Source organism: Physella acuta, unplaced genomic scaffold (genome assembly GCF_028476545.2).
Source record: "Physella acuta isolate Inbredline_101_S28 unplaced genomic scaffold, ASM2847654v3 ptg001865l, whole genome shotgun sequence".
Lineage (NCBI taxonomy): Eukaryota > Metazoa > Mollusca > Gastropoda > Physidae > Physella > Physella acuta.
The window spans coordinates 307233-332428 of NW_026733371.1; the positions used below are offsets into that span (position 1 = coordinate 307233).

The following is a 25196-nucleotide window of genomic DNA, read 5'->3' on the forward strand; positions in this document are numbered from 1 at the left end:
GGATTTCATTTTCAATTTAAATCATTTTAATACAAGAGAATGACAGGAATGAAAGTTTAATTTATTGTAAACTATATAGTTTCATTGTCATTTCATTTTTTGCCTGGTCAGGTTTTTTTTTCTCTGATACAAATTAAATTTATATTTGGTTCATGAAATTACACTAAAATCATGTTAGACATTTGTGAATTGACAATGATGAAATTGAATTGTTTATATATTGTTAAATATGAAACATTCCTTACTCTTACAGGCCAATGATGCAACAAGTCAGTGTGACATAATCAAAGAATATTCTTATATCATTACAGACAAAAACTGAGGCCAGTTAGTTCATAATGTATTTATAATTGAAGATAGTCCTATATCATCTCAGACTTGACTGCCAGTCTTTATTTTGTATTTATAGCATGCTTCTATGTATATTAAACACTGCTGAAAATGCTCATTTTTTTACGTTTTTGTATGTGCATGTGTCTAGCATATATTCAAAGTTACAATGTTACAGCCTTTGTTACTGTGTCACAAAATCATTATCTGGCAATCATACAAAAGCATGCACTCACAAACTCAATAAGACACCCACACACTACTACAATCACATACTCGCACAATTATACATTCTCACTCTTACACGAGACTCACTCAAACGCATACTTACACACAAATGAACTCACACTCACACATTTACACTCAAACACACACTGAAATACTGGCTTACAATCCTACACACGAAATTACATACACTCTTACACATTTGCATACTTACTCATACTCAGCAACATGCACTCCATCACTCACTCACAAATTCTAAAACCCTTTCACACCAAACTTAAAAACTTATGAAATTGCACACTTACTCACTGACATGTTTACACATACTTACACACAAAACAAATGACAGGAACAGACACAATCTTAGACAAACATACACATATAAAAAGATCCTAGGTTCTTCCCCCACTCTGCCCATGATTAAAACCACTTCTGTTTAGAGATTCAAATAAACACAGGTTTTGTCCAAGTGACTAGCAGCAATATTTTGCCACTACAACCTAAGTTGAAATTACCATAATTGGACCCTTGCTAACCATTAGACCAACAACTTCAGACCACTGCGACCTATCTTTCCACTAATTTAACACCATCTTGACCCTGATGAAACCAACAACAAATATCTCAGACCACGCTGACCTATCTTGGCTTAAATATGATTTGACCTAAGTTCACCACTGTCTTGACCCCAATTAGTAGTTTTCAGTAATGGCATAAAACCAACAACAATCTCAAACCACATTTATGACATGAAAACAAACAAAAAATAAGCTAATATGAGTGTAAGTGCAAGTAAAACAAACAATCCTATAAGTGCACATGTGAGTGTCAATATTCATGTAATTGTGAGTGTAAATCAGAATATAAATGTGATATAAAGTGCTGGAATTCTGCCCATTGAGGACATTTTTAAACTAATTTACCAAATGGAATTTTACTTGCACTCTTTATAGCAATGTTGTGTTGCATTTCTGACATATTTTATTGTAACATTTGTTTTATTTTATTTATTTTTTTTAGCTTTATTCCACATTACAATGAAAACCAAGTTTAACATAATAAAAATATGTGGTATAGGCATTTTAGACTTAATGCCTGTCTAGTTTTAGAAATTCTCAAAGTGGTGAGTGAATGTTGGCCCCACTAAGCTATTCATGGCATTGCAAGCCTTTTGCACATTTGATGTCATGGGTCCTGGACCACAGCTGAATACTCCAACTTGAGAAACCTGCAAAGTAAAGAAGACAAGTTATTTGGTGAAGCTGAGTGTTGTAGGTCATTTTATAAAGTAAGGAGTTGTAGGTCATTTTGTAAAGTAAGGAGTTGTAGGTCATTTTGTAAAGTAAGGAGTTGTAGGTCATTTTGTAAAGTAAGGAGTTGTAGGTCATTTTGTAAAGTAAGGAGTTGTAGGTCATTTTGTAAAGTAAGGAGTTGTAGGTCATTTTGTAAAGTAAGGAGTTGTAGGTCATTTTGTAAAGTAAGGAGTTGTAGGTCATTTTGTAAAGTAAGGAGTTGTAGGTCATTTTGTAAAGTAAGGAGTTGTAGGTCATTTTGTAAAGTAAGGAGTTGTAGGTCATTTTGTAAAGTAAGGAGTTGTAGGTCATTTTGTAAAGTAAGGAGTTGTAGGTCATTTTGTAAAGTAAGGAGTTGTAGGTCATTTTGTAAAGTAAGGAGTTGTAGGTCATTTTGTAAAGTAAGGAGTTGTAGGTCATTTTGTAAAGTAAGGAGTTGTAGGTCATTTTGTAAAGTAAAGAGTTGTAGGTCATTTTGTAAAGTAAGGAGTTGTAGGTCATTTTGTAAAGTAAGGAGTTGTAGGTCATTTTGTAAAGTAAGGAGTTGTAGGTCATTTTGTAAAGTAAGGAGTTGTAGGTCATTTTGTAAAGTAAAATGATGAGGGTCATTTTGTAAAGTAAAACAATGTAGGTCAATTAGTGATGTTATTTTGTGAGGTAAATGGTTGAATTAGTGTTGTCTGTGATTTTGTGAGATAAGGAGTTGTAGGTGATTTGGTGAAGTTAATGGCATTTTTTGAGGTAAATAGTTTCATAATGAAGTAAAACGTGATGGTCACTCCAAGTTAAGTTTAAAGAAAAAAACTTACATCTTTGTGCACCTCTGTGAGAGCCCAGAAGAAATCTTCAAAGTTTGGTCTGCCAAAATGTGTCACTGCCTTCAAGCCGGTGAACAAACTTTTACCTTCCACCTTTTGGAAGTACCTCTCACATATATACTGAAACAAAATAAAGCACATGTCACGGTGAAATTAACAAAAAAAAAAACAACTAAAACATTGATCACTTTTGTAAACTATCTTGTGAAGCTACGTAAAATTTCTTAATTTCGGGTTCAGTAAAAATGAGTCCACACTCACCAGCATGGTTGTCCTGAGATCGTATCGTTGCTGGAACTGGGTCACAAAGATGTGTGTATCAACAATGCCCCTGAGATCTGCTGCCTCAACGTCCCGAATGATGTCCACCAGCCATTCAAAGCTGTGCTGGGTCCGTGTCACCCAGATAAAATAAACCTACAAGGTGTGGTAAAAAAAGGGTTATTATTGGAACAGTAATGTCAACTGTCTACACAACACCTACACAAAAACTGCATATTCCATTTTTACTTTCTTGTATACGATGTATAGAAGAAGTATTTTATATACAAAAATCGAAATTGAGATTTTAACAAACCTCGCCGTTTTACACCTCCCTGAGTAGGAAAAACTTAGTTTTACAATTTTGTCAGTATGTCTGTGTCTGTGTGTCTGTTTGTGAACATGATGTGTAGTTTTGTACATTGGGTAAGGGACAGTAATCTGCAATCATTTAAGATACAAGTGACTAAAAAGTTATCCTACCTTTTTACATGTGACCTGTATTCCTGTCTTGGATTTGAACGCTATGTCTTTTAAAATGGAGGCAAATGGTGTGACTCCAATACCACCACCCACCAACACCGCCACCTCACATGAGTACCAGTCTTGGTGACCCTCACCAAATGGACCATCAAGAAACAGCTGGAGAGAAGAGTTTTCATCATTTTTTTACCAGCTTATAATATAAGTTTTAAGAAGCAACAACAATTTGTTAGTCATTAACTGTTTGAACAATATGTATATTCATAAGCTCCAAATTAAAAACTAAAACTCACATTTGGGAGCTTTTGTAGATCTTCATTTTCTCCTGGGCTATAGATTTTCCTGAGATTTGTTGTCCAAGGCCCCACAGCCCTGATGTGTAGGCTAAGGTGTGACTCATGGGGGGCAGAGGTGAGGGTGAAGGGATGGTATTCAGTTTCACTCAGCTCTGTGCATGCTATACGCACCCACTGCCCAGATTTGTAGTTAAATGTTGCTGGTCGTTTGAAGACAAGTCGCAGAACACCTGGAAATTTGTATCATTTTAGTTTAGTTGATGAAAATCTGGAAAAAGGCTAACATGAGCAAAGGGTCAAAACAGACAATGCACAAAATGAACAGACCAAAAAACTAAAGCACTTCTCATTTGCATTCATGTTACTGAATTTTTTGAAGTAACATAACTTTTTTTTTGACATCAGATTCTGCATTACAAAGTTATAGGCTAGCAAGAAGCAGAACTTGAGATCAGATATGATAACATTTAGGCCTATACTTGATCATTTTTTTTTAATTGTATACCCAGAACACAAAAAACTTTTATTACAAACTGTCAAAGCCACAAAAAGTGACATTATGGCATAGTTATCTTAAGTCAGTTGGCCTTTTGTCAGTGTCACCAGTCACCTTTTTTTTTCTTTTTGTAAAATACAAAATTTGTGAAATTATTTTGAACAGCAGTTTATTCTGAAGTTGAACTGTTGTTAATTTTTTCCTGAAAGAAACCTGCTCTACCTGATGGAAGGGGTGTGGCACTCTTGACAGAAATCTCAACCTTGTTTCTGCTGGTACTTTGCAGCCTGTCAATAATGAAGAGGATGAGAGGACCAATCAGGTACCAGGAGAAGAGTGGGGCTTGGACTAGCCTGCCTACACCATGAAGAAATGTCAACACATAGACTAGCCAGTACAGACTGTGGGTCAGCCAGAATGCCTGAAACAAATATCGATTTTTTTTTTTTGGCAGACGTTTTTTTTACTTTCTCGTATATACGAAGTATAAAGAAAGTCTTGTAATCGCTGGGTCGGAAAAACATAGTTTTGCAATCTTGTCCGTATGTCTGTGTGTGTGTATGTGTGTGTGTGTCTGTAAACAGTACTGTTACAGCTAGGTTGATGAAATTTCATAAATAAGTATTATATGTATATCCGTATTAACTTTTGAGTGATTTCCGATAACCGGAAGTGGAACCTTTTCTACTTGCAATTTTTCAAAAGCCTATAACCTGAGTACTATTTCAGATGATAAATAAAATTTCACATGTAAGTAAAAGATCTAATTCTCTGCCTTCTGTCAAATTTAGAGTAACTTCCAATTTCTCAAAGACGCATGTGAATTTATAAAGTACTAATAATATTCCGCACTATTATGCACATTTTATTTGGCGTTCACTTGGTGTGCAATTCTTTTTCTAAGAGATTTTATTCTGTTTTAAAAAGTTGAAGTATTTAAAATGGATTAAAAATCATGTCGATATCCCGAGTTGCCATCCCCTGTTGTTTCATTTAAGATTATTCAAGAAAGATTAGGCGAGATCACTCCCGGTTTATTTAAAATTGGAACAAAGCAGATTTTAGTCAAAAAAGTCAGAAATGTTTCACTGCTGTCAGCCCTGTACTGTGGATGTGCACTTAAGATTTCTTACCTTGAAGACATGTCTACGAGCAAATTGTGTGGCAAACACGTACATGATAAAGATGAGCACAGTAACCAGCACACCAGTCAGACCTGTTGAGACAAGGGTTACATCATTATTTCAATTGATAACTTCTTCAATTTTGAAAAAATATTTTATTATGGACAATTCATTTAAGACACCACCCATTAACACATAGGCTTACATATGTTTTTTTAAATTTCTGTAAATACCTGTGATAGTTTGATAAGCCCAGTAATGGAAGGTAGCAAAGGAGTCAGTCCTATGAAGAAGAAAAAACAAAATTCCAAAATCTGCTAGATTTGAGGTAATAAATCTATGTATGTTATTCTTTTAGAAAGTCATCTGTAAAACCTGATTATCCTTAGAGCAGACTATCTAGAAGATTCTTGCATAACATTATATTCAGGTAATCTCACATAAAACATTATCTTTAAAGTTTTAGAATCTAAAAAAAGCATCAACATTCATGGAAACTAAAGGGGTTGGTGTGGTCAACTCGGTAAAACTCATGGCTGCTAAACTGCAAAGTCTCGAGTTCGAACCCTCGGGCAGATGAGGCTTGTTAGCTGGGGACAGCAACTCTTCTAGGATAGACAACTCCAAAATCGAACAACTACTGCCGTGTAGTTTGTTCTTGGCTGGACAAAGGCTATGGAAGCAAATCCATAAAGAAAACCAGGCTGAAATTGGAGTCAATGGCCTCAATGGTGCATAACCAGTTAATACATATCCTTAATTGTGTTGGAGGGGCATCCCTTCCAACATTAAAATTAAGAATGAAGAAGAAGATGGAAATTAAAGATGCCTTTTAACTTACTCTGTTTTGTACTCCCCAAAGAAACAGTTAATGCTGGTGGTGGACTGGGTACACATGCAGTAGAGGTTCATAGCATGGGTCACAACATGAACAACTGTAACAAATTTAACATAATCATTATTCAACATCTCTTACACTACAAGACAAGTGTTATAAATATGTGTTAACAGAATGCTTTATTTGTATACATAACAACCACTTTTCTCTCTCAACAGCTTTCATATACTTTTTTTTAAATGTCTAATGTCTGTCTCACAAGAATAACATATTTTTCATTTTTTTTACTTTCTTAGATTAGGTGCGTACTTACGTGTACCAATTATTGCCAGTACAGCTATGTACTTATGAAATGATACGGCCGAATCAAATGGGATAAACCTATGTAAAAATGTTTCTCGCAGAGCTGGAAAAAAATCCAATCGCTATGTGTTAAGAAGGGTGAAATACAACTTAACACAAACATTAACATAAAATAATTCCATTGATTGGATACATTTTGATATATACAAACTTAAAAGAAAATATTGATATTAGTAATTCTATTCTTCTAGTTTACCTGTGATGGTGTTGCGACACATGGTGACCAGTAGGCTGGAGTAAGTGAACATGATCACACTGGCAGACCCCCTGATCATAGCTGTTATCCATGCACCTGACATGCGCCTCAAGCCAGCATGCTCTCTGCCTTTTGCAAAAACTGTTGTGGGAAAAATGAATCAATTTGATGTCATATACCATGACAAAAACAAAACAGAAAAAACACATGGGTTTTAACAAGTTGGATAACTCTGACTGACAGAAAGTTTTTTTCTATCACAGGATTAGAACACTAGCAAAACAATTTAGATTAGTGTGGTGGGAGGAGATGTTGATATTGTATTTATATATTGCTATACACCATGTGTATATGAGGGATCTTGTGTGAATCCTGTACAGAATTCTCTAAGAACTATCAATTTAAATGACTCAACTGACAGTTCGAATTTCAGTGTTTGTTAACATATACAATCCATCTATTTCTACCTCCGCTTCTTAACTCTGATGTCCTACACTTTACTTCCACAAACTCAACTATCTCCTAGCCCTAACAATATCTATGTTCAATTTCTAACATTTGACATTCTCCTAAACACTTTGACCAACTACGTCTGGCATTAGGTCATCAGACCATTGCAGGTGACCAGTCTGTTTGCATCTCATTTCTCATTGGTTCCTACCTATTCTAGCTAATCTACATAACTCCTCTGCTTGACCTCTGGCTATTGTACATTGTGTCCTTTGTGTTTGACCCACTTAACATAGAATTACTTGCGTCATCGTAATTAGTTTAGCCGAGACTTACATAGGACACTAACACGACATACTGGACATGAGAGGAATTATCTACACAATACACAAACAGGACAATTAGGACTCACAGAAAGCTCGCTCCACAAAGATGCCTATAGTGACTAGTGTATACAGGACAGCCCAGAAGATCTGCAACCTGTAGCGGTCAATGTAGCGTGACACTGAGTGCAGGACCTGACCAACTGAAGTCCTTGGGTACTGTCTTGGTCCAACTGTCAAGTTCAGTGCATTTGATATCCTGGATCCTGCAGGTAATTGCTCACCAGCTAACACACTCCTGCCTGCATCCTTTGTCTTATGCTTGTTGGAGCTTAAAAATATTTATTGATTTTACATAAATTAGAGTATTGTTACTATTGCTAAACTGTACTATTGTCCACTGTATCCCATTTTTCATCTCTCTTCATTATCTAGTTCATGGCCATGTCTCCTTCAAGTCTGACCTGAAACCTCTAGTCTTACTACAATGCCCTCCTTCTAAGTCAGATCTGAAACCACTAGTCTGCCTGCTATGCCCTCCCTCCTTAAATCTGAACTTAAACCACTTGTCTGCCTACTATGCCCTCCCTCCTTAAATCTGAACTTAAACCACTAGTCTGCCTACTATGCCCTCCCTCCTTAAATCTGAACTTAAACCACTAGTCTGCCTACTATGCCCTCCCTCCTTAAATCTGAACTTAAACCACTTGTCTGCCTACTATGCCCTCCCTCCTTAAATCTGAACTTAAACCACTTGTCTGCCTACTATGCCCTCCCACCTAAATCTGAACTTAAACCACTTGTCTGCCTGCTATGCCCTCCCTCCTTAAATCAGAACTTAAACCACTAGTCTGTCTACAATGCTCTCCCTCCTTAGATCTGAACTTAAACCACAAGTCTGCCTGCTATGCCCTCCCTCCTTAAATCTGAACTTAAACCACTTGTCTGCCTACTATGCCCTCCCACCTTAAATCTGAACTTAAACCACTAGTCTGCCTACTATGCCCTCCCTCCTTAAATCTGAACTTAAACCACTAGTCTGCCTGCTATGCCTTCCTTCCTTCAAGTCTGAACTGGTGGCTTAGCTATTCTACATTTGACAACATTGTCAATTTCAAAGTTAACTACTTCTGGCCAACTTTTTTAGCGCAATTTCCATTCTGGAGAATTGCGTTTATTAACTCGTCATTTCTGGGAATGGATGGATGAATGTATGGATGAATGAATGTATGGATGAATGTGTGTCCGGGCTTTAAGTCGTATCTCCTCCTCAACGAAGCAATATCGATGACTAGTTCCAAAAGCAATTATGTTAAGCAAGTTACGAGAATGAGCTTAGGCCATAAAATTCCGGGTTTCTTTCATGTATTTCCCGGAAAAGCCAAAAAACCTCGAAAAAATTCAGTTTTTGGCCCATATCTCGGCAACCAGACCACTTAGCGACTTGAAACATGTACCAATCGATTCCTGCCATAATTTAGAACAATATTGCCGAAGAAAGTTTTCAAAAATATCCTTTCGTTCGGTCACAAAAAATTTTTGAATTAATTAAATTTGGACCGAATTAGTAGGCATTTTTTCCAACCACACCACAAGCGTCATCACGTTCAATAGCTGCGCCATCGCGTTCCATGGCTGCGCCATCACGTTCAGTAGGCGCGCAATGGTTTTTAGTCATGTAACTCTATTGTAAATAAAACATGTAAAATACTGAAAAAAATTAATAAAAAACGTTTTAATAACTAACCAATGGTTTTACTAACCCTGCTCTTGATTTACGCTACGACAGAGCTATTTTTAGATAACATAAGGAAATTGCGCTAAAATTGTCACTAGACTTTTTAATTACCTTGTTTTTATCTAAAGAATTGTTTTACATTGTTTGGCAACAATGACAACTTCCCTATTGTCTGTCTAATGATATACAAGAAATGACTTAATGTTGATGACAAATCTTTTTGATTACATTAAAGTAGTCACTAAAGAAGATACTCACATGTAGCTTTTAATAAATGTGTTTCGCCTGGTGAGCTTTCCACCTCTCTGGACAACATTTTGTGTGGGGGCATGTTGGGTAGCTAATAAATGTTAAAAATCTTAATCAAATTGACTTGGTGAGCTACCCTGACTTAACATCAAAAATTTATGTTTTGTACTGCTTCAGCTTATGCAAATTATCAGAAGTTAAATGTAACATACATGTTTTTTCTTAAACAACAGCAGTGAAAGTGAAATTGCCACCTTACCTTTACCCAAAATGGTGGCATTCTGTAGCGTAGATGAGTACTCCTCGGAACAGAAGATTTTCTGGAAATGTTGTATCGTTATCTGGCTTGCATCGGTCAGGCCTACATGCTTGAACATGGAGGTGACAAGATCTTTTACTGAGCCATCAGTTAGGTCTGCACTTTCAGCCAGATCCAACAGGGATCTAAAGAGAAAGAAACAGTTGGTGATGCTTCAAAAATTAGTCTGTGTTCTATCTTAAACATTAAAATTTAAGATTTTAAGATGCAGACTTGGCTATTTTACAGAATAAAAAATTAATTTACTTTTGACCAACTTAGTTTAGATGTAAAACAACATAAGCAAGTGTATAAACAATAGATTATACTAAAAGTTGGCCAGTTTACTTCAATCTACTTACTTTATCATTCGATAGAACTCATCTTTTGTGAGATATCCTACTTTTCGTACATCATAAATGTTAAAAAGCAATCTACTTTTTTCTTCAGCGGTTCCTATAATGAAAATTAAATAGAGAAATGTTTTCAATCATTCTTATTCTCTACAATTTAAATCTGAAAATCACAAAAAAATCAAAACCCTCTCTAAAATGATGTTTTAAATAAACATCATAATACCATATCATAAACTATATCCAGACATGTGCTGTCACTATATTCAATTCCATAGTTCAAATTGAGTATGGTCTATTTATTGTCTTTTAAACACACTTTTAATAAATTAGTATTAAAAATTGTAACTTTACCCTTTTATAAAAAGGTGGATCACAAAAGACAATGTCCATTAAAATCTGTTAGAATTAGCTCAAACCTGAAATACTATTTTCTAATTTCTGAGCATTAACAGATGGCACATAGAGCACGCCAAATCCTTTTAACTATTTTTTTCAAGTTTTTATTTCGGTAATAATTTACAATTTTGAAATCCCAGTCAAAAGATAACATCATCATCTTTTTCCTTCAGAGCCCAGGACAAATGGGCCTGTCATAAGATAAAATTGAATAGTAAAATATGTTTGAACTTAACAGGGTTGAAAATAAAGCAAAAACATTGAAAATGGTTAATACAATAATTTAAAACTCACCTTTTAAGAAAATTGCAAACAAGTGCAAAAACTCCTCAAAAGCCAAATATCTGTCATTGTTTATGTCTGCTAATAGAAAGACATTCTTCACAAAAAGAGAGGATGGTTGCATGCCCATGGCATCAGCAAATTCAGTCATGGTCAGCTTGATGTGAATCACCTCATCCACAACCTTGAGGTCCAGTCGATCATCCTCATTCAGGCCAGTACCATCAAATGCCTGTAACAATTTGAATGTTAACTACTGCAGCATACTGGAAGAATACCAGCACAACAACAGTACACCACTAAAAGACAACTAACCACACCAGTACACCACCAGTAGACTACCAATTCAATACCAGCAGAGTACTAATTCACTACCAAAAACAGATGCTGTATAGTACCAGTACTCTATTAATGATGTACAATATTAGTTCCAACACAATATCCAATCAAAACATCAAAAATGAACTATAAAATAAACATAATTGTTAGTAAAAATTAATAAAAACATTTATATAACAACCACTTATATGCTTTTAGCTGTCACCCTTCTTCATTCAACAACAAGCTATATGCTTTAAGCTGTCACCATTCATTAAAGAACATATTGTTTTTTGCTTAAAGCTGTCATGATTCTTTATAAAACAATGAACTTACTGTAAGGCAGACAGCTCTGAAGAATTTGTCCAACAACTTTTGCCTTTGATCTTTATCATTAGCGTTGGAAAACAGAGATGTTTCTGAGGCATGCTGGGTGTCAAGAGAAATGCCTATCTCAGATAAGAATCTTTCAAGAGCTCCAACAAAACTTTCTCGAATAGCAAATCCTGGAAATCGTAAGATCTGTGCATGGAAATTAAACAAATGGTTGCATGGTTTTTTTTAAATGTCCTGTAATAATAACAATGAGAAGTCAGAATATTAGGGGAAAATTTTTTTTAAATTCTCCATTAACAAATCTGTAGTAAAATTATGTGAATAATTGTTTTCCCAAGCCAATGATGCAAATAATTTTCCTTACTAAGTCAATATCTCCTGGGACCTTAAGACACAGCAGGGACAAATCTTTGTCTGATGACAGATGGAGAGTCACACTGGCTGCAGCAGATGACTTGAAGTCCACATACCTCAGGTCTCTACCCCGGGGGTCGCGGATGACAATGCGCTGCTCATCTGACTTCAGCTCACCTCTGACATCTCGGTAACCAGAGCTCTTGCCGAGATACTCGTTACCTGGTCATTGATGAACCTCGTTAACAACAGCACTGAATCAGCATTGTTAACAGGAGAACTAGAGCAACTTTTTCATCAAAGTACTTTTGAATTACAAAACTTAAAATTAAATTTTTGTTTTTAAAAAAAAAGGGGGTAGGTTAAAACTGATGTGTTGGAATTTGATTTTAAGATTATAATCAAAGTTAAAATTCAACAACCAAAATTTTAAATGACTTACCTCTAAACTTATTTTTGTCATTTTTCATAATCAAAGTTGATTTTCTTTTATTGGTTTCAACAATAACTACTTTTTTCTTTTTAACCATACAACACAATACTCCAATAGACACTAGAATAAAAATGGTTAAAAAATAAAATTAAAATAGAAATCACTGAATTACACTTAGATTAAATTATTGCCATTTATAAAATAAAAGTAGTGTTGCATGTCAGTTATCTTTTATTTTTAGAATCCTTACAGTTGTTTTTTTTTAACTGACTGGGAGATGGTGTAAAAAAAATTTACCTGGGATAACAAGGGCAAGTGCCAAAAAGGAAAGTGCAAATGACCATTCACTTCCAGTTATATAATCATATGTGGCCAAGGGACTGCAGATCTCAACTTCTGGGTTAGAAACATAGTCCATATTTGGGGGATCCTTACAACTACATTGTCCAACTGATCCTTCAATACAATTGATTTTAAGTCAAGTAATTGCAGTTGATTAATAATGTACTTATTAAAGAAATTAAATTGTTCAATAAGTCTGAAAATAAAAATATAATGAACTAAAACAAGGGTTGTCTAAAAAGTAAAATAAGAAAGCTAATAGGACATAGGTATGACCAAGTCGATGATGGGCATGGAAATCCATGCCAAGACTACATTGTTAATTCAAGCTATTTAAACATGTTTGCAACCAAATTGTTATAACATGCTAGCAACACTAACACAACCAAATTGTTTTAACATGCTAGCAAATCTAACACAACCAAATTGTTATGACATGCTAGCAACTCTAACTCAACCAAATTGTTTAAACACACTAGCAACCAATTGATGAAATTCCTACCATCACAAACAAAAACATTAGATGGAAGATTTGTGAGGTGGGTAGTCTCCTCTAGTACATCAACAAAGCTGATACCCTCTATCTCTAGAATTTCTGTTGCATTGAAAACACTGGAATAGATTTTATAATATTTATAAAAATAAAATGGCTAGGATTTTCTTTCAAAACTATTGTCACTGTGTTGATCTAGAACCAAAATGGAAATTATTTAATAAACGAGGTCAAAGAATGTCAACTTACTCTTTGTTTTGATACCAGAACCTATCAGTGTCCCTGACCCTGGTAAACTGCTCCAATATGATGCTCCTAAACACATCTGACATCCCATTCTTCTGATCCTTGTCCAGCAATCCTCCAGTCAGGAGGTCCAGGTCATTAGGTGCAGAGCCACCATATAATGTCTGAAGTGTCTGGTGCAACAGGATAAAAAGTAATTTATTAATTCCAGAGACTGACAATGAAATTTCCAAGCACAAAATAACAAAAACTTAGAAATTTTAATATATAAGAGCTAGAAGCAAACAATTTCAAATAAAATATTTATTGCTGGGTTATATATTTATTCTATTTTTTATATTTTGAGAATGTTCTTTTGAAAATAATAATTCCTGGATTGAAGCGAACCATTAACATTGAGATTTTTAGTGGCATTTTTATCTGACAAATACATAAGATTCACTTACACCATTAGCACCACCAAGCCTTGCCCAGTCTGTCAAAATATCCAGTCCATATGACCTGCGGATCGTGTTGAGACCAGACAAGCCATGGTCCCGAAATCTCTGGATCTGCTCACCCACATGATCATTGCGGGAGTATTCAAAAGGGCCATAGAAAGATTCTGTTGAAGTAGATTAAAAGTTTTAAACTAAATTCATCATGGCTTTCAGAGTGTTTTATGTTTTCTTTAGGTATTTTATGTAAAACAATCAAAAAACTTAAAATATCTGTTTATACTTAAATGAAAAGTACAGTCTGAAGATCTGATTATTTATAAATTATAAATAGCAGGGCTAGCTGACAAATTTTGTCTTTAAGATTAGATTTTACATAGACCTACATGCAAGGAACTGAAGCATAGTAGTGCTCTCACCCAAACAGAGTTAGATCAATACCTGAGTTTAATAAGGACACACACAGTAAAAGAATTACAACAAATGCAGCTTAATACCTTTTTATACAGGAGTATGTAAACAAATCAGGAAAATATTTCTTGTGTGTGTGTTACTTTTTTTTCTAATTTTATAGCTTGACCTACCAGAATAATCCTCAACATATTTGCCATTTTCCACCTTTGCTTTAGTGTAAATCATCCCTTGAATTATTGCCTCAAGTTCTTTCTTTACTACAGACTTAAAGTAGAAAAACAAAACTAATTTGTGACTGATATAGCATTACATCTTATAGTTGTGAATAGTTAATAGTAAGAGCAGTCTTTAGTATTGAAAAATCTCACATTTATTCATAATTATAATCCATAAAGCCTATATGCTTTTGATATTCATTCATAATCATAATCCATATAGCCTATATGCATTTTGTATCTATAAAAACATTAATAACAACTTTAAACAACCAACTTATATATATATATATATATATATATATATATATATATATATATATATATATATATATATATATATATATATATATATATATATATATGTTATTTATTTATTTATATACATATACGCCACATTGTAGGCATCTTTAATTATTTAAATTTTTAATTAGGTAAACATCTAATTGCACAGTCACCAAACATTTAGCTGCTTTAAGCATTGAAATAAATCACTTAGGTGTAAACAGTAACATGTGGAATGACTAGTAGTAATCAAGTTCAATAGAAGCATTTATAAGTATACATAATCATAATGAATCAATTAATGAATAGATTTTTCAAATCATTATTCACTATGGGATCCCATGATAAAAATGTTCAGATGTACTAATATTTCTGTAGTTACTGATATTTCATATTTATATAGATCTAACCACTCATTTTTACTTTGAAGAACGTTTTTTTTTCTCACCTGAGGATCCCAAAAGTGATTGCAGAGTCTGTAAGAGGTAACTGTCCTGTCTTCGCCATTTGGGCCTCGTCCTCTAGTGGTGTTAAAATTACAAGTCTCCCTGTATAACAAATTAAAATTTGTAGTAGATAATTTTTTTAAGCTTATTCATAAAAACTAGACTACAATAAACACTAGGCCTACATTTTAACTACATTTTAACATCATTATTTATTTTTACTTACTTCACTATTACAGGCCTACTGAATCTAGATCTAGTAAGTTACTAGATTCTAGATCTAGATTAATTACAATACTAATGTAGACTAGATTCTAGATTTTTTTTATTTTTCATAATTTAATAACAAAAATATAAAGGATAACGATCATTAATTAAATAATATTCTTTAAAATATCTAGGCCCTACTATTAGTAGGCCTACTAACTACTAGATTCTAGATCTATATACTTATTATACTATATAGTATATATTAATATTATATTTCATAGATATATATTAATTTATATCTATACATTAATAAGATCTAGAATCTATATATTATAATAATTATATATATTACTAATTAGTATTAGTAACCCACCCACCCCCATATATTAGAATATAGATAGATCAGAGGCATCGCAAGGCAGAAAGGGGGGCGCATCGCACCGGGTGACACCATTTAGGGGGTGACATCATGGCAAAAAATTGCAAAATAAATAGAAGAAAACACTTTTTGTCAGTTCGAATAATGATTACTTAGAGTTAATCCACCTGTATTAATAAGGGACTGTAGATAACCATCTTTACTATTAGGCAAAAGGGGATGTCACCAATTGCAATTAGATCTATATATATAGGCCTATGTAGACCTTTATATACATATATATATACATATATATATACATATATATATATATATATATATATATATATATATATATATATATATATATATATATATATATATATATATAGGCCTATATATATAATATATAATATATTTATGTAACATAAGTTTTTTTTTCTAGGGGAGGGTGACACCTTGCAGATGCGTAGCGACCCTTCCTGGGGACAAACTTTTCGATTTGCACTCCCCCCCCCCCCCCCCCCACCCTCAAGATTTCGATTTGCACCCCCCTCCTCAAACTTTCGATTTGCACCCACCCCCTCAAGATTTCGATTTGCACCCCCTCAACCTTTCTATTTATTTTTCCAACCCATTTTGGCGCCCCCTAAGGTCGGCGCTCGGGGACATATATCCCCCCCCCCCTCGCTACGCTACTGACACCATGAAGCGAGGTCCTGCACTAGGTGACACCCGACCTCGCGACGCCAATGAGAATTAATAACTTAGTATTAGTAGGCCTATAGTATTAATTATGAGTATTAATAGTATTATCAATCATCTATACTAGAGATATCTAGATATCTAGATCTAATCTAGATTCTATATTATATCGAAAGCATAAACATAAAATTTAAATTTAAAATAAGGCCTAAAACTTTTTGGCTCAAACTAGATCTAGATCTAGATCTAGTATAGATATAAATTCTAAATCTAGATATCGACTAGATCTAGATCTAGATCTAGATCATTAAAAAACACAATTAAAACAAAATAAAAACTGGCCAGAGCATTTTTTTAAAATATAGGCGGGAAAAACGAGATTACTAAACCAAACTTGAACAGCTTTATAAAAAAATTTAATCTTAATCTGGATTTATATATAGATCTAGATCTATATCTATACATTATATATATATATATATATATATATATATATATATATATATATATATATATATATATATATATATATATATATATATATATATATTAAATTGGTGAACAAGTCTTATTAAATAAGTTGCCGTTCAATCAAGGATCAAGATCTGCGCAATTAATAAACAGTAAAGTCAATAATCAATAAACTATAGAACACACGTGTATTTATAGAAACTAAATAATGAATTTTTTTAATAAGATTACAATATTCAAATAATTTTACGTACCCCGCATGCTTTGTTACTTGTTAGTATCATTCAGTTTTGGATTTTTAATTTAAAAAAAAAAACAACTGAATGTTTAGTCGATTACAACAAACTTCAATTCAAAAAACTGAAATCTTAACTAAACAAAGTGTGATTGTTAAAACAATAAACCAAACTCAATGGAAAGACACACTCAAAAGTGGTATTTGTCAACTTTTAACATGAATTAATCTTGTTTTCAGATATTTTTTTTTAAATGGATGTGCTCGGAAATTTAAGTGTAAGCCTAAAAGTGAAAAACTCTAAAAATAGTAAACTAGGTCTAGATTCTAGAAAAGCATAATAAAAATAGTAGTCTAAGTATAATTTAATTATAATTTAATTTCCGTTTGTAAGCTAAGAAGTATCAATTAACATTTGACGATTTTGAATGAAGGTAAATGTAGTGTGTTAAAAAAATGTAGAAATAAAACAATTTAAAAAAACTTTTTCAAATGAAAGTTATTTATTATTTAAGATGCGGCTGTTATGGAAAGGGGGTGCGCCCCCCCCCCTTCCCAATTGGCACAATTTCCATTGATGCCTATAGCATCTGGTTACTTTGTTTGATTGCTAATCAACGTTGGCCCTGAGTAACAATTTTAAAGATGTGGCTCCGAATAGAAATATTACATGTCCGTTAATATAAGTGTAGCAAAAAATTGCTTAAATTCTATTTTTTTTCATACATTTTATATAAAGCTTTAATTTTTAATACAAAAGAAAACACTGACTATTTGCAGATTCAAAACAACTTTAACTCTAGGCTTTCAATAGAAAAAGTATAAAAACAAGTTTTCAAAGTCACGAAACCACGCCACATCTCAAGAACTGTCCTCGACGACCGCTTTCATCCTACGAAGCAGTTCACCCTCGCCAGGGTACGTATACTCGTACTCCGGGTTACACCCACACTTCGCATCCTTCATCAGCTTTCCGTTGGGGGAGAAAAACAACATCCTGGGAACGTAGAAACCGTCAGGGCTGAAGTCGGGATCTCCCTTGGGCACTTCGAAATACTCCAGATTGACCATTACAAAGTGCTTGCTCATGCCTGCTATCCTCTTACTGGCGGAAAACCACGTTTTCACAGCATGGCACGCTGAGCACGTCATTTTGTGGACGACGATGAAGATAGGTTTCCCTTCAGCTTTGGCTTTAGCGTAAGCTTCTTCCAGGGGTGTCCACTCGTATTGCTCACCCCAACCTAGTCAGCATGCATACAATATATATATATATATATATATATATATATATATATATATATATATATATATATTTATATATATATATATATATATATATATATATATATATATATATATATATATATATATATATATATATTATATATATATGTGTGTGTGTGTGTATTTATATATGTGTGTGTGTGTGCAATAATTGATGTCACACTCCTGAAGAGAGGGGGGGGGTCAATCTTTGTGACGATTTTGCTGCGAGGGAGGGAGTAGGAATACAGAAATGGGATCTCACTTTAGAATTAACTTAAGCATGTCATTTTCACACGGATTTGCAGAGATTTGCATTGCTCAATAGCGACGTTTTAGGTTACATCCACTTAAAGCTCAATTTAGGAAATAGCGGCTTAAATTGAATGCAGAGATTTGCATTGCTCAATAGCGACGTTTTAGGTTACATCCACTTAAAGCTCAATTAAGGAAATAGCGGCTTAAAACGGGAAACTGAACATGTTCAAGATATCATTTTAGGGGTGAGTTGTCTTTTTCATCGAAATAACGAGTGTGAAGTCACATGTGGGTGTGTGTGTATGCTTGTGTATCAGTGGCGGAACAACATAGCCGCCCCTTCCCCCCCCCCCCCCCCCCCCCCCGAAGGCCAGTGCAGTTTAGTGGGTCCAAACTCTGCCCATTATAATAGAATTTTATAGATTTAGGCCTAATAATTAAATTTACCGAAATAGTCTCGCATATTATGATCTTTCAAACCTAAACGAAGCATTATTGTCTTTGTTAATAAGCAATCCAATTTTATATTTAAACAAGGAAAGAGGGGTTCTGTGGATTGAAAGACATTCTAATTCTACTAATATTCTTAATGTAGCTTCAACTTCAAATACTTCTTGCCATGTTGAAAACTATGGTAGATTTTATAGTTTATAAATTATACTTTATACCCTTGATGTTTTTAGATCTAGATCTAGATCTAGATCTATATTTTGTATTTCAATTATAGGCCCTATCTATACAATTCAAGTTGGGTTTTTTCTGTTGATCTACTTACCTCTAGACTTAGCACCGCTGGCAAACGTCACGCCGAAGAAAGAACGAATACCAGATGCCAATCCTGATATTAAATAATCCGCCATTTCTTAGTAACTAGAGTTGGTACACACACCCTTTTCATTGCGTGTTCATTAAAAGAAGAATGCGCACTTTAATGCATAATTGATACAATAAATATTTCTGCCTAATGTTTTGGTGGGCGGTAATTTTTAGGCATCACTGCTTTGATTTTACTTTTAAAATACTAACATTAAAAGGTTAATGAAAGCGAGTACAATATAAAAACTATCTGAAATTTGAACACCAAGTTTGAACGAAAGGTGCGCGCTTGATCGCACCATGTTTAACTGAATTCTGCGTTTCCGGTACTAAGTTACTGTTGTATTTGTATCATTCAAATTTATTCAATTATGATCAGAAAATGGTTTTTAGCAGTATTCTAAATCTGACAGTGCCAAAGCTGATCGGCTTAGGGGCAGTTGTTGCTGGTAGCAGCATTGCGAGAGGTAAGCGATCAAAAGGATGACGTTGTTTTTTTTCCCGAAGGTCATGCGCTTCTTATGTTAGCACCCTTGACCTAAAACTGCTCGGCTAAAAGTAAAGGTTGTGCTACTACACCTCAAGATCTAGATCTAGATCTGTCTATATCTAGACTTAGAACCTAGTTAAAGAGCAAGTATCGTTTGTTCCTGGAAATTTAGTTATAGATCCCGAAGACACACTAATAAATAAGCAGATCTACTTATGTATAGAAACGTTTTTGTTCAAGGGTTAAAATAAAACCACTGGTATCATTCACTGCAACAGCGAACTAAAAATCTAGTCAGATCTGGCTATCTGGAATTCTAGATCTATGTAGATTCTACTCTAGATATAGAATCTACCAGCTAGTGCTCTTAAGACAGTAGTAGTGGCAGTAGCGTAGTGAGGGGGAGCGGGAGGGGGGACATATGTCCCCGGGCGCCGACCTTAGGGGCCTAAATGGGTTGGAAAAAATAAATTGAAAGGTTGAGGGGGGTGCAAATTGAAAGTTTGAGGGGGGGGGTGCAAATCGAAATCTTGAGGGGGTTGCAAATCGAAAAGTTTGTCCCCGGTAGAACATTTGGCGAGATCGAACATTTTCAGAATACTTGCATTCTTCTTAATTAAAACATGATATTTTAACAACTCGCGTTTACAATTTAGACATTCATGTGGCTTTCTATTACCATTAGCGCATTCCCATACCAACAACTACATTTAATCACAAATCGGATCTTATTGACCATAACCCAAGCTATATACTCTTTGGTACCGCTCAGTTCAGCTGGTGTTGATATTATTAAACGATACATTCCTCTGTTCGCAGGCTGGGGTGAATCTATCAAATGGACATCACTCGATGAAGGCAAGGCTATGGCCAGACGGTCCAGCAAACCGATCATGGTCGTCATCCACAAGAACAAATGTCCAGCCTGCAACGACCTGAAACCTAAATTCGCCATCGATTCGGACATTCAAAACTTGAGCCGGCACTTTGTTATGGTCAACCTGGAGACGGACGAGGTGCCGAAATCGTCAGAATTCCAGCCTGATGGTCCATACGTTCCTCGAATCCTGTTCTTCGGACCGGACTGCAAGCTGATTTCAGACGTCCACAACAGCGACAAGGCCCAGAAATTTCTCTACAACGAGGTCAACGATATCGCAGACAACATGCGCCAAGTGCTGAATGATATCAACTGATCACAAGTAGCACGTGCAGAAAGCGCTATCTGTTGTTTTTGTTGTACCGGCGCTGCTACTGTTAATTAGTTGTACTAGATGGCCATTTACACATTATACTGTGTGATATAAGATTATATTTTCAAGTTTTAAGAGGAGAAAAAACGATTGAATGAGCTTAGTTTGGATGCTCTTATCAAGTTATTTGTTTTTTAAAGATAGTTTCGCAGTTTATTTTTAGAAGTGATAAAAATTATAACAACGCTGATTAGTGCTTTTTTGCCAAAATAGCTTAAAATTAGTCATTTATAAGTAATTTTCTAGATTATGATATTCAAATCCATCAGAACGTGTTATTTTTCTCTGATCTAACATCACAACTCTGACACATCTGAAACAACGGGATGTGTAAAACAAGACAAAAGCGAAAGTTATTTAGGGTGACAACAATAATTTACCCCAGTGCCCATATGGCAGACGGTGTGATTGTGTTCCTGAACTCCATAGCGACCAGGAACTCTTGAGTGACCCCAGGCTGTGTGCGTGAGTTGTATTCTGTGTGTCAGACGAGAGAATCAAAAATAAACATTTTTTATAGTCTTTATTTAGCTATTTTTTTCGTTTATTTTTTGTTCAGCATATTTTACAATTGTCACTACTATGTATGGTATACTACATGAGTGATAGACCAGAACAAGCATCTAGCCAAGGGTTGTGGTCTGGCTTTGACGAGAAGCTGGGCAACGAACAGGGGTATCTGATCCTTGGCAAAGGAGAGATAGATTTATATACTTTGGTCAGGTCAGAAGCTGATCAACGAACAGGGGTATGGTTTTTACCTGATCCTTGACATAGGAGAGATATATGGTTGGGTCAGGTCAGGAGATGGACAAGGGAAAGATATATGGTTGGGTCAGGTAAGTAGATGGACATGATGTATGGTTTGGTCTGGTCAGGAGATGGAAAAGATGTATGGTTGGGTCAGGTCAGGAGATGGAAAAGATGTATGGTTGGGTCAGGTCAGGAGATGGACAAAGGAAAGATATATGGTTGGGTCAGGTCAGGAGATGGACAAGGGAAAGATATATGGTTGGGTCAGGTCAGGAGATGGACAAGGGAAAGATATATGGTTGGGTCAGGTCAGGAGGTGGACAAGGGAAAGATATATGGTTTGGTCTGGTCAGGAGATGGACAAGGGAAAGATATATGGTTGGGTCAGGTCAGGAGATGGAAAAGGGAAAGATATATGGTTTGGTCTGGTCAGGAGATGGACAAGGGAAAGATATATGGTTTGGTCTGGTCAGGAGATGGAAAAGATGTATGGTTGGGTCAGGTCAGGAGATGGACAAGGGAAAGATATATGGTTGGGTCAGGTCAGGAGATGGACAAGGGAAAGATATATGGTTGGGTCCTGTCTGAAGGTGGAATAGGGGTATTCATGGCGAGCAATTGGGTAAGCTTCTGCACCCAAACCTTCTAGAGGTCTAGTTTTATTTTCACTCATCTAAAAATAAACCATAACACAATTGAATTCAAGTCTGTTTTAAACGTACTTGTATAAGGTGAAATATCTGTGGGGCGGGTGTTGTTATCCCTGGTTTCATTGCCGTTTAGAAAAGCAGGGAGCCAGTCATTCATCGCTATTTTCTGAGATAAGAAAAAACATAAAATAAAACTTAGTTTTTGCTACATTTTCTTTGTCACTCTTATTAGCTTCAAGTTCTGGGGATTGATGTGACGCACCCCCAATTATGCCGTGAGAGATTTTGGTATGGCCTAAGGGGTCGGGGTGTTGCGAAGTGTATCAACGAGCTAAATGCAATCTGTCTTGAATTCTAAGCAACCTCATTAAAAAAATTCAGAGAAGATGTTCCGCATTCGGGGAAAACTTAAAATAAACTGTTTCAGAATATGAACTGGAGTGCAAGTAGGCGATATCCTAGAATTTACTGGCATTAAAAAGTAGCCTACCTGGAAAACTGCAACAACTTTTCTTTTCGTTGTTTGGAACAACTCTTCGTCGGAAAGTTCTGGAAACTTCTTGGATAAATCCTGAGCTAATTTATTGTGGTACCGAAACCAAATCACCTGCAGTGCCAGTAGGAATGGATTTTCGTGACCTTTGCCGTTGCCTAGACCTGGAAATAGCATTAGATAAACACGCTAGTGTGGGATACACTTGATGTTTTCTGGAAACAACATAGGATATAGAAGCTATATATGAGCTAGTGCAGAGGCGTAGCGAGAGGGGGGGGGCGGACCGCACCGGGTGACACCATTTAGGGGGGTGACACCAAGGCAAAAAAATAGTAATATATAGAGAAAAAATTGAGGTGGGGGGTGCAAATCGAAAGTTTGAGGGAGGGGTGTGCAAATCGAAAGTTCGAGGGGGGGGGGGTGCAAATCGAAAATTGAAAGTTTGTCCCCGGGAAGAGTCGCTGTGCCTGGGGGGGGGGGGGGGTGTGACACCATTAAGTGCCGCACCGGGTGACACCCGACCTTGCTACGCCACCGAGCTAGTGTAAGATAAGCCTACAAGGCATAATACCTCAGTAAAAATGCATAAGCTGGCCTACACTTTAACTCCTATAATCCATGGTGGTTAAGACCAAAGTATAATGTTTCAGTTAAATAAAATTATATGAAAATCTTCAACAAATCGAATTAACATACATAACTCAGGCTTACTGCTGGTTATAAAAAAATATTTTAGAAATCTTTATTTTAATAATCATGATATGCAGACTTACGAAACAATCTGTCTACAGGTTTCATGTTGTGATCACGTGGTATTGGGGCGTTAAACATGGGCAGCCTTTCTGTGTTGTGTGCTGGGAAACTGGACTTGATATCATCATCATCATCATCGTCATCTTCGCTGTCTGAGAGCAGCATGCCCTTCTTGTAGGACCTCAGGAGGGAGGTCCAGACCTTACTGGTACCGTAGATTACCCCTCCATCAAGAAACGATGAAACTAGATTAATCTGTTGGATGATATACATGTATGGAGTTAGAAAACCGTTGGTTAAGTGTAAGTACGGGACTGGTACAGATAACTACAAACTACAATATTACCTGAAGTTGTGGCACGGATGACTCATCTGTTACCTGGGACTGTAGCACTAGTGACTCATCTGTTCAGAAGCGTAGCGAGCGGGGGGGGGTGGACCGCATCGGGTGACACCATTTACGGGGGTGACACCATGGCAAAAAATAGCAAAATATATAGAGAAAAATTTGAGGGGGGTGCAAAGCGTAAGTTTGAGGGGAGGGGTGCAAATCGAAAATTGAAAGTTTGTCTCCGGGAAGGGTCGCTACGCCTCTGGAGGGTGACACCATTAAGTTCCGCATCGGGTGACACCCGGCCTCGCTATACCACTGCGCCTATTACCTGGGACTGTTGCACCAGTTACTCATCTGTTACCTGGGACTGTAGCACCCGTGACTCACCAATTACCTGGGACTGTAGCACCCGTGACTCACCTGTTACCTGGGACTGTAGCACCCGTGACTCACCTGTTACCTGGGACTGTAGCACCCGTGACTCACCTGTTACCTGGGACTGTAGCACCCGTGACTCACTTGTTACCTGGGACTTTAGCACCAGTGACTCATCTGTTACCTGGGACTGTAGCACCCGTGACTCACCAATTACCTGGGACTGTAGCACCCGTGACTCACCAATTACCTGGGACTGTAGCACCCGTGACTCACCTGTTACCTGGGACTGTAGCACCAGTGACTCTTTTATTACTGTGGCATTTTGACTCACCTATTACTTGGAACTGTAGCATCAGCGACTCACCTATTACCTGGGACTGTAGCACCAGTGACTCTTTTATTACTGTGGCATTTTGACTCACCTATTACTTGGAACTGTAGCATCAGCGACTCACCTATTACCTGGGACTGTAGCACCAGTGACTCTTTTATTACTGTGGCATTTTGACTCACCTATTACTTGGAACTGTAGCATCAGCGACTCACCTATTACCTGGGACTGTTGCACCAGTTACTCATCTGTTACCTGGGACTGTAGCACCCGTGACTCACCAATTACCTGGGACTGTAGCACCAG

The 25196-nt window shown here is 36.0% G+C and overlaps 3 protein-coding genes across 3 annotated transcripts in view; 1 reads left to right on the plus strand and 2 right to left on the minus strand.

Moving 5' to 3' along the window:
* The window catches only part of LOC131930898 (dual oxidase 1), a 32354-nt gene continuing 7158 nt past the window's right edge, over positions 1 to 25196 (minus strand). Inside the window, exons 5-33 of the mRNA XM_059287561.1 lie at positions 23868 to 24102; positions 23089 to 23255; positions 22671 to 22764; positions 21576 to 21672; positions 15136 to 15235; positions 14358 to 14451; positions 13783 to 13940; positions 13340 to 13509; positions 13100 to 13209; positions 12553 to 12711; positions 12265 to 12375; positions 11833 to 12044; positions 11469 to 11654; positions 10827 to 11046; positions 10143 to 10236; positions 9742 to 9926; positions 9492 to 9573; positions 7585 to 7826; positions 6723 to 6863; positions 6477 to 6569; positions 6167 to 6260; positions 5559 to 5608; positions 5335 to 5417; positions 4424 to 4622; positions 3703 to 3935; positions 3410 to 3568; positions 2927 to 3082; positions 2657 to 2785; positions 1 to 1783 (exon numbers count right to left, since the gene is read on the minus strand). Coding sequence (XP_059143544.1) covers positions 1661 to 1783; positions 2657 to 2785; positions 2927 to 3082; positions 3410 to 3568; positions 3703 to 3935; positions 4424 to 4622; positions 5335 to 5417; positions 5559 to 5608; positions 6167 to 6260; positions 6477 to 6569; positions 6723 to 6863; positions 7585 to 7826; positions 9492 to 9573; positions 9742 to 9926; positions 10143 to 10236; positions 10827 to 11046; positions 11469 to 11654; positions 11833 to 12044; positions 12265 to 12375; positions 12553 to 12711; positions 13100 to 13209; positions 13340 to 13509; positions 13783 to 13940; positions 14358 to 14451; positions 15136 to 15235; positions 21576 to 21672; positions 22671 to 22764; positions 23089 to 23255; positions 23868 to 24102 — 4176 coding nt within the window. The 3' untranslated portion in view covers positions 1 to 1660. The remainder of the gene's footprint in view (positions 1784 to 2656; positions 2786 to 2926; positions 3083 to 3409; positions 3569 to 3702; positions 3936 to 4423; positions 4623 to 5334; positions 5418 to 5558; positions 5609 to 6166; positions 6261 to 6476; positions 6570 to 6722; positions 6864 to 7584; positions 7827 to 9491; positions 9574 to 9741; positions 9927 to 10142; positions 10237 to 10826; positions 11047 to 11468; positions 11655 to 11832; positions 12045 to 12264; positions 12376 to 12552; positions 12712 to 13099; positions 13210 to 13339; positions 13510 to 13782; positions 13941 to 14357; positions 14452 to 15135; positions 15236 to 21575; positions 21673 to 22670; positions 22765 to 23088; positions 23256 to 23867; positions 24103 to 25196) is intronic.
* On the minus strand, positions 17896 to 19623 carry LOC131930899 (thioredoxin domain-containing protein 12). Its single transcript, XM_059287562.1, has 2 exons — positions 19412 to 19623; positions 17896 to 18356 (listed from the first exon to the last, which is right to left on the minus strand). The coding sequence occupies exons 1-2, from the start codon at positions 19494 to 19496 to the stop codon at positions 17974 to 17976; spliced, it is 468 nt and encodes a 155-aa protein (XP_059143545.1). The 5' UTR covers positions 19497 to 19623; the 3' UTR covers positions 17896 to 17973.
* LOC131930900 (thioredoxin domain-containing protein 12) lies at positions 19742 to 21721 on the plus strand. Its single transcript, XM_059287563.1, has 2 exons — positions 19742 to 19919; positions 20762 to 21721. Exons 1-2 carry the CDS (start codon positions 19835 to 19837, stop codon positions 21136 to 21138), a joined length of 462 nt encoding a protein of 153 aa, XP_059143546.1. The 5' UTR covers positions 19742 to 19834; the 3' UTR covers positions 21139 to 21721.